The 10000-nt window shown below is 31.6% G+C and overlaps 2 protein-coding genes across 6 annotated transcripts in view; one reads left to right on the top strand and one right to left on the bottom strand.

Moving 5' to 3' along the window:
• Positions 1 to 8475, top strand: part of LOC119574005 (popeye domain-containing protein 3-like) — a 63593-nt gene extending 55118 nt beyond the window's left edge. For 2 of the 4 annotated variants that reach the window (XM_037921112.1, XM_037921118.1), the window contains one exon: positions 1157 to 8475. In XM_037921112.1, the coding sequence (XP_037777040.1) occupies positions 1157 to 1221 (65 nt within the window). In that variant the 3' untranslated portion in view covers positions 1222 to 8475. The remainder of the gene's footprint in view (positions 1 to 1156) is intronic. The other 2 variants (XM_037921115.1, XM_037921105.1) reach the window with 1 other exon arrangement.
• Positions 8476 to 9503: 1028 nt separating this feature from the next.
• Positions 9504 to 10000, bottom strand: part of LOC119573988 (gem-associated protein 5-like) — a 21509-nt gene continuing 21012 nt past the window's right edge. For both annotated transcript variants that reach the window (XM_037921096.1, XM_037921091.1), the window contains exon 25: positions 9504 to 10000. This exon is cut by the window's right edge and continues 1333 nt beyond it. The gene's annotated coding sequence lies outside the window, so the exon portion shown is untranslated.

Raw genomic sequence — 10000 nt, 5'->3', positions numbered from 1 at the left:
AAAAGTAAAGATATGATTTTTCTATAACTTCTTTTTTCAATTGTTTACTTGATTATCATGAAAAACCTACATTCTTTTATTTTTCTAATGCTATTTTTCATAAAGAACTATGCATATGTACATACAAAGAAATGTATTTATATATACATTCTTGCCCATCTGGATATACATGTACACATATGTATATGTATGTACATATGTGTACAGTGTCATACTGAAATAAACTTTCACTCTTAAGAAAATATAAAGAGCTTACAATGAAATTCATAAATGGGCATTTCCTTGGTTTAAGCATACACCCTTATTTAAGTTTTGCTCCTCACTACCCAAAATCCCTCCTTGGCCATGGGATGGTCCCCTTATCCCCCTAGATCCAGTAACACACCTGGTGACATCATGGCATTATGTTGGGCCAAACCTGTCAGTGTGCAAGATAATAAAATCAGCTATAAGCAGCTTATTGCTTTAAGCTGCAGCACTGGCTGGTAGGCATTATTGGTCCAGCAATAATTCTACTGATTTTTTTTCATTTAATTTTTGAAGATGGCAGCTTATAATTGAATAAATAGATCACCTTTTTAATCTTTGATTATGTAGAATGAAATTCACTAATTTTTCAAATGTAGTAAACATGAATTGAGAGTTTTAATATTAGTATGGATTTTTTTCCCCCAAGAGATTCATTTCATAATTATTCTATTCCCAAACGAGTTAATTTTTTTTTTTTTTTTTTTTTTTTTTTTTTTTTTTGCCTGTGATGAATTGGAATATGAGTCATGAAGTAGATTCTCAGTGATCCGCAAAATCATTTGCAATACCCATATTCCAGATTCACCATATGCAAAACTATATAAACTTAAGTGCCTTTTTAGGGAAGGGCAGAGCAGGAAGAGGCATCATATAAGGCATTTTCCCAAATGTTCAGTATTCTTTGTGCCTAGATAGGTTAACACTAGGCACACAAGTTGAAAAAAGTATAAATGCTTCAATTGACTATGCGAAGGAAAAGAATGATAAATGATTATCCAAATCTTTGGCAGGTAAGTTTCCATGAAGAAGAAAAACTATTTTCTTTTCTTGAACAAGCTTTTTATTTCTTATTTTGCTCTTGATTGACAGAAATATTATTTGTTTTTAACACTTCTCCCACTTGCAGTTAATGACACTCCTCCGTGGAGACTCGGACGCATTGAGGAGACAGATCAGGAGACTCCAGTATGAACCCCATGAATTGGGATCTCCGCTTCTAAACGCTTTCAAACTGTTTGCACCACAACTGGAAAATGTTGACCACTACCAGCATATGGTCGAGCTCTAGATGCTGGTGGGCATCACACACGTGAGAAACAGTTATAGAATGAATCTGATATTCCACCAGTGTCTACCAGTGTACAAGTGTCCAGAGGAAGTTGTTGTGGAGAAGTTTACACTTGTTAATACACTAATGCCATACTGATGAGCAGATGCAATTCTCCTAAGTATTCTGACTATTTCTGTGCAGTGTGAACTGTGATAGGGTTTGCAAATGCTCTTATTCCCCAGACTGGACACAGGACTGAGAAGGCAAATAATGATATTATCATTTCAAATTTTTTTTTGCCTTATGTTTTTGTTTTTGTCTCTATGTATCCACCTCTTAAGTTGCTATTTATAAAACTTTCCTCTTTAGATGTATCAGCTTTCATTCTTTAAAAGACCAGAACAACTAGATTTTGATGGCATTTTTAGATATATAAAGTCTAGTGTTTCTTACTGTGTTTTTGTGTTCATCATGTTTTAACCTTTTTTTCATAAGTGTTATTTTATAAGTAACATCACATTGATGTCAGTTGACAGAAGATTTGGGTTATTAAGAATTGATTAAACATAATTTATTAAGTATAGGATTTTTTTATATAAAATATTTTATCTCAGACTAGAAGAATCCTGTGATTTTTGACTGCAAAATATAGTTACAGGAAAATCATGTTTCATTAATTTGATGTGTGAATTTATACAGATAAATTATCTTTTTTTGTAGTATGATTTATAATACAAATTTGATATATTGAAGAGATTTGTGATATTATAAAGACTGAGATCTAAATACAAATTCTTCCATCACTTTGACAGTTGGTTATGACTTTCCATAAAATAAGATACTGTATCATGTATTTTTTTCTTCTTTTTTTTTGAAGGGGAACAGAAATACAAGCACATTTTCACAAGTCTACACTGTGGTCTGTATTACTGAACAACTATTATTGCATATTATAAGATCAGATTTCTTTATTAAAATTACTGAAAATGAAATTAGTCACTATTCTGATTTAATTTTTTTTTTAAGATTTGATATGTGTAATAACAAGAGGCAAAAACCATATAGATATTGTGATTTTTTACCAGCTTAAATAGAATATGATTATTAGACATAAAACATAGGGTATGGAAAATTTCAAAAGGAGCCAGTGCAGTTCAAGCCTGTAGTTTTGCTAGGTTGCATTTTTATTATCAGTGTTACTTAATTGATAACCATGCAGATATAGGCCAAGTTCATAGATTATCAACCAAGCTGTAATATTTATCAGCTTGCAATTTTGTTGCTATTATCAAGTAAGCTATGTGTTAGAAGTCTGCAAGATTGCTATGGAAAAAGTCACATGCAATTCTAAGATCTGTATCTTGTCACTCTGAAGTGATGCTGCTTTTGCTGACTTAGCTGTAACTGCTGAAGAGATATTGTAAGTTGTTTGAATGGGACTGGATATTTATTCATTTTAGTAGGCATTAGCATTGAAATTTGTTCATCTAGTAGATATGCAGCAAACAAAATTGATGTTTAAAAGGAGTTTACATAAAGATACGTTTATTGTTTCTGTTCCCCTTTAAATCTGAGCTTTCAGAATGTTACCAAGGTTTCAGCAGTCCTTATGATGTACACTGATGGGCACAGTAAAGGGTCCAACATTTTGCTCTGTGGGTTAGTATTGCTCAAAAGTTTTTATATGTATGGTAAGAAATATATTAGGTCTCAGAATCCACCATTTTCTCAAAAGGTCAAAATGACTTGCTTTGAGATCACCATTACTGACCAGTTGTTCAATAAAGGGCATGACTAATATTGCAGCTGTTAGAAAAAGAAAATACTCCTTTTTTAAATGGAGTAATTGGACAAAGTCATTTCCTATAAATGTTTGATTCTTCTTTTCAGCAATCACTTCCTTCATACCCTTTGCATCACACTTACTTTCAAGGGTAATAAAACATGCAAAAATCTATTTATTCTCAAAGTTGGAATTGAGAAAATATGTAAGGGGAGGCTTGTGGCAAATCTTATGGTAGCTTAGACTGATTCAGTGAAATATGATATCTTTGTTTTCTCTCCATGCACTAAGAAGTGCCTGTTTTGTGTTGGTTTTATAAGTTCATTTTGTACATGCAATGATATTAAATATCAGGCATTTTAATTAAAATATGTATGCTTAGGCAAAGCTGTTCAGTATTTTAGCTTGTTTTATGGTGCTTGTATTTTTTTTTATTATTAAACAATACCTTCCAGTCTTTGGACAATCATAATACAAATAATATTAATCAACACATGTATTGTGAAACAGAACACTTGATGTTTACTCACAAGGCCAACTACTATATCATAAAATATGGGTGAAAGTACGGTTTAACCCACCATAGCAATATAAACTATAACAAGCACAAAGTATTTGTTACTATTTGAAGTAATCCACTGTAATATTGTGTTTCCCTTTCTATATATCAATGCCTGTTGCAGTTTTATGGAGGGATTTGCAAATTATTTCTTTTTAAGCATTTCCTCTGACTGCATAAACAGTATTACTTTAACTGTCACTCAGAATCGCTCATATTTGGGATATTTATGCAACTTCATTTAGTGCAATATAAACTTGGTTCTTAAACATGCTGATTATTGGCACACGGCTACATTTTAACTTTCTACTACCGTATTTCATTTTTTGAATAAAGATTATATGAAAAGACATAATTGCTACGTGTATGATGCTGAAAATTGATGGAATATATGTAAAACTGCTTTTGGCCAATTTACAGTTGCTATTTTAGAATATTTTGCTTTTATTCATACAGTGAGTCATACAGGCATGTATGTGACCATGTATATGTAAGCATGTATTTGAGTGTGTGTTTTTATGTGTCTGCAGATATATAAATACATTTTGTTTTTTTACAAACAATTATCGTAATGAAAAAGTTTAACCTTAGGCCTTTCATTCAAGAGAATGATAACAATACAAGAGTTTCTAGAATATTTCAAGCTGGAAGTAAACTTCAGTTATTTGATATATTGAAATAATCTGTCATAAGTAACTCACAGCTTGATTGATGTGTTCAGCCAAGCTAACTAACAGTGCAGAAAATGAAGAAATGTAGCCTGTACGCAAGCTCTTCTGCTGCTGCTGCTGCTTTCTTCTTCTTCTTCTTCTTCTTCTTCTTCTTCTTCTTCTTCTTCTTTTTCTTTTTCTTCTTCTTCTTTCAATCTTTTTTTTTTACACAAAACTTTTATTAGTGTGAACCCTGCAATTTTTCTTTGTCTATGATAAGTCATTGTTATTTTAATGTTATGATATGGTAAAATTTATCAATTCTGACAAATATCCTTGTTTATGTTTCTAGTCATGCTCATATTCTGATTCTTTATTTTCTGAAAATCCATATGTGACAGTCATGTCAGTGATAGAGAATATCATGAACTTTTAACTCATTGCAAATATGCTTGCATTTGTATGGTGCTCAAAGGCAGCATTGTATTTTGCTTGTTGTACACAGGAAGAGTTTTTCATTGTTAACTATTATGGCTCTTTCCCTCTGTCTCTTTGTTGTTTTTCTTTTTGTTTCCCTTTTCTGTATTTTCACATGCTTCATCCCCTTGCACACTATATGTATTTGGGCTTTCTCCTGTAAGTCAAATACAATAGGCAGTGGCGAGTGTACTCATACATAGCTGATATTTTAAACATATTTTTTCAAATAGAAATATTTAATATTGACACCATAGTGAACAAAACAGCAAATTTAAGCTAGGTGAGGAAAACTTAAAGTGTAAACTTTTATGTTAGGGTGGTTGCTGAAGGACTATTGCAGACTTAAAAAAAAATGATTGAAAGTATGTACTGACAACGGATCCCAGGAGAATGTTTGCTGTGCATGACCCAAGGCCATGTCTCATTTTGATGAGAAAATGCAACTCTTCTACAGCCATTTTACAGATACTCATGTGAAATGGCAGTTGGTTTTAGTCATTGTGTTGTTTGAATGTGTGTTTTAAGTGTGCAAGGGGATTAAAATCTTAGTACATTTATTATATTATATCACAGAATCGCCTAACCTCTATACATTTTGATCAGAACATCTATTAGCAATTATATCTCCTTACCACAGTCATACTACTGATGAAATATACTATATTGGTTGCTTGCTTAAGGTCCAAAAATATGTTAGGAAGGTAGAGATTAGCTATGTAAGAATATTACTGATATATTTACTGCAATTTCAAATTGCTTATTTCAAATTTAGTATTGCAGACACACACATTCATACAGTCACACTTACATTTCCTTTCACAATTGAAAACACCCACTCACATCCACATTAGCCATACATTCTAACATAATTATGTGTAATTATATTAAGCAGAGTTCACAAACATACCGAAAGGCTGTAAATTTTATACACTAATCATTTTTATGCACCAAAAATCCAAACACAAACAGTAAGGCTGATGATAGCATTCTTCATAAGGTGAAGTAAAAATAATTGTTACTTTTACAGATATTCATCTGTCAAAATACTTTGTCCCAGATGAAATCAACAAAACATTTACATGCATTTCATCAGGTGCAACAACAGAACAGGTCCTGCCTATAGGCTGCAATTATCAGATCTTGGTACAATGCACATAGGTAATCCTCTTCCCAGCCATGTAATACAGGAGACAAGTGAATGGTTATTGATCCACTTGCTACTGGATTCTTTTGTCTCTGTGAGACAACCAGATTGTGTGTAAATATATATATGCATCAATGAAAAAAAACTATGAAGGCATTGGTAAGGCATTTCTTGCCACTGTCCTTTTGTTTTTCACTGACAGCACTTTCCAGAACTTGTAATAATGTATGAGGATGGTTTACAGTGTTTTGTGGTTTCTTTTTGCCAGTATAGTAGCCCAGATCCATAAGCTATCAGTCTTTACAGAAATATCTGTAGTCTACATCTGTGGTAATATTATTTGGTTATGTAGCACTGTAACAGCTTGGTACTGATGTTAGCAACTGATTTACAAGATTAATGACAGATTTACAAAAGTTTACAGTAAATTCAATGTCAGTTGGCTTAATCAGATGGCCTAATCACAACCAACTTTTTTCAGTGTTTTCATATCATTCCAAATGTAATCAGATATTGTTTGTAAGAATGATGTGAATATAAGTAAAAATACAGTACAGCTATGAACCTGGGACCTTGCAATTGCAATGCCATCACTCTACGACTGCACTACACCACCTCCTGATTGAATGTATCATTTGAAATTCTTACAACAAATAATATTATTTATTTCAGAATTTTAAAGCCACATTTGTTGTGTGTAGAGTATCAGACTTATCACTGTGCTAAAGAGAGCCTAGATAAGTCTTGAGTTTGAGCTTTAAAAATATAGCCTTGTATTCTGTGAGAATATGGGCAAAATATTTGGTAATTTTTTAAATTGTGATATCAAGCATAAATGTTAGAGGAATGATTTTTAAAAAGTACCAATGGCAGAGTGGTGTCAGGAGCAAGACATACCTTTTACCATTGTGAATATAGTGGCATAAATGTCATAAAGCTTTCCCCATCAGCACCTAAACTGCTAGCAACAAGAAATATTGCATTGTCTTCTTTTAGATTCACTTGATTTTCTCAGAATCACTCTTTTTGTCTGAAAGTTGTTACACCATTTACCATTTAATCATGCTCATTTATATCAGTCAAAATTCTGCACATGGTATAGTGGAAGATGGTGCTATAAATAATTTTTTACTTAATTGTTTCCTATGAGATAAGTCTATATGCAATTATTGGTCAGTGATAACCAAAGCAAGTTCATAAAATCATATGTATGGTAACTCATCATTTAGTTAAGTTTTAACTGATGAAAGAAGACATTTCTTAGTTCAACTAGAAATCCAAGACCTTCACAACATATGATACTGAAGTGCACAAGGTATAAAGTTGGAAAGAATATGAACCACTGACTTGGTGGTTCCTGATCTTGCAAATATGAGTGAAGTGATGCCTACTAGACTGTTCAAAGTAAAGATGTACTGATAGGAAAGTTTACTCTTTTTTTTTTGCATACAAAAATCCTTAATATGGAAAGCATGTTCTTTCTTACATTGCCAGCACGAAAATATCCTACATGAAGTCTAGGTTTCCCCAGATGTATGTAATTTTTTTTCTTTGATAATTTACTTATTTTGGATATAATATTAATTTTTAGAGCTGACAAACATTTTCTACGTAGAATGGGGGTATACAGGTCTGAATATGTATATGTATTATACATTAAATTTGTTCAATCATCAGAGTTATAGGATTTGGTTTGCATTTTTAAGTGTAAATCCAGAATATCTTCCATAAAATCAAACATACGCACTAGACTCAGGAAGCAACATATTGGCATTCATGTTGCATCTACTGCAATTAACATTTTGGAAATAAGTGCCTGTGGTGAATCTTGAATAATTCATCAGTTTCAAGGGTCTGCAATAAGATATCAATTGTATACGTACACCATTAGAACTGAAGAAAACCCTTTGAGCTGGTGAATTATCCAAATGGTGATCCATTTATTGACAAGTGTACTGATAGGGTAAGCATTAAAAAGGTACACAGTATTGTACCTTCATTGTCATGGATTTCAAAAATTACTAATATTATTGAATAATGAAAGTGTAATATTTGGGATTTGGGCAAATGTTTTATAAAGTACAATGCAAGAGAGGCAGAGAGTGGGTTATTTGCAATTTATATCAGTCAGATGAAGTTGCTTATATATAACCCCTCATTGCCGGTCATTCAATGTGTTTTGAGAGATATGGGTTGGATTAACTACTTTCATAGGAACTTTGTCACTTATAGAGACAAAATATGAGTAAATGTAACCTCTGTAAATCACTTTTTATGGATACATTTGCTTATTGTACACTAGCTTTCTGTAAAGTCCTCCCACCTCCACAGTTTCTAATTGTTCAGACTGAGTAAATGACAGTTTATGAAGAATACTAAAGCACGAGCTACCCCATGTATTCTTATTATGGCAAATATTCTTTTGTATGTTCATTTCAGTCATGATCATTGTACTTGATTTTTCAACATCAAGAACCTCTTTTGCATCTGAAATATATAATGTGTGTGTGTGTACAGTGTCAATGTTGGTACATTCACAATAAAATATACATAGCAATATATTTCCATATTATCATCACTTGTATCATTTTAGTATGTTTTGTTGAAAGTTTACCAAGATGAAATGATATCTCCTCATGAAAAAATATACTTCTGTGAATTACTTCAAATTAAAGTAAAGCTATTCATCTTGCTATATCAAATTACAAAATTCAGGGCAGTTGATGTAGCCTACTTGCCTTTACAATAGCTCTGAAATTGTTTCAAAAGCATGTATAATATGTGAATCTGTTAAACTCTGAAACATGATGATTTTGGCAATAACAGTCATATACTGTAAGATTAAATAGACTGGAAGTGTGACATAAAAGGATCTGGTGATTGGAAAAAGCAGTTTAACAAAGTAAACAGCCATAATAGAACTGCCTACAATCCATTCCAGAAACACAATTCTTCCACTGGCTTGAAAATCAGTTATTTTCACTCGTACTGCTATTTTAGCTCAGTCTGCTTTAGCATGCAGTTTTAGATGTTCCAGAAATAAATTAATGAAAATCTATAAAATATGTTGATAGAATGCTTAGTTCCTTATTTTATTGTGACAAAATTATACATTCTTTTTGATAATCAAAAATTTCTGTGCATAGAAAAAAAAAATCATCTTATATAATAGTCATTCTAGTCCTATGAAAATTTTCTGTGGTTTACTGTTCTTGTTTAATATTGCCAAAAAGAGATGCAATAATGCTTTAACATCTTTTTCTTGATAATGATCATGCTGAAGGTTCTGCAAATGTATTGACTTGAAAAAAGTTAAATAATAGGAAACAGCAGATGAATAGAATAATTTACTTCCTACCCTTTAACCACTCCAGTGAAAAGACAAGGAGAAATGTTTGTAAAGAGATATAATGCCAGTCATAGGTAAATATTGCAGGAAGGAATAATGATAGGATAATGGCAAAGGACGAAATACAGATTAAAGAAAAAGGAAAGAGCAGAAGAATAAAAGATGAATAAAACAGATTAGTAATGAATTATAGATATGACACTTTCCCACCATAAAAAAGGAGAATAAAAAGTAAAAATAAGTGCCTTACATATCTTGGACCTTTATTCTTCTTCAAAGAATTAAAACACAATTAGTCAGGTAAGGTATGCATACAGATATACAGTACATATACATAGAGAGTGAGAGAAAAGAATAAAAAATGAAAAAAATGAGGAGACAAGGCAAAATATATAACTGTAAAGTATGATTGTAGCCAAAAACAATTAAGAGGAAGTAAATGAAATAGTAAACCTTTAACATTTGTATGAAATATTTCTTGTAATATCGTTATAAGGAATCATATATAATGTAAAAGTGTATATTTCTATTTAGATTATAGAGATTTGACTATCTCTTTTATTAAGTTATATAAAAAAGTGACATAGCTATAAGAATACATGCAACACTATTATGATAAACTAAATGGTGGTACAGAACTAAATTATCCTTTTTTTGTTTGTTTGTTTTAAAATGGATGTAGTTATGGTAATTTTCTAATTCATTTCAAGAAACTGAAATTCAAAAAAATAATTA

This window comes from Penaeus monodon, chromosome 1 (assembly GCF_015228065.2).
Source record: "Penaeus monodon isolate SGIC_2016 chromosome 1, NSTDA_Pmon_1, whole genome shotgun sequence".
Lineage (NCBI taxonomy): Eukaryota > Metazoa > Arthropoda > Malacostraca > Decapoda > Penaeidae > Penaeus > Penaeus monodon.
The sequence above is the reverse complement of the archived record's forward strand: the minus strand, read 5'-3'. Positions and strand labels throughout refer to the sequence as shown.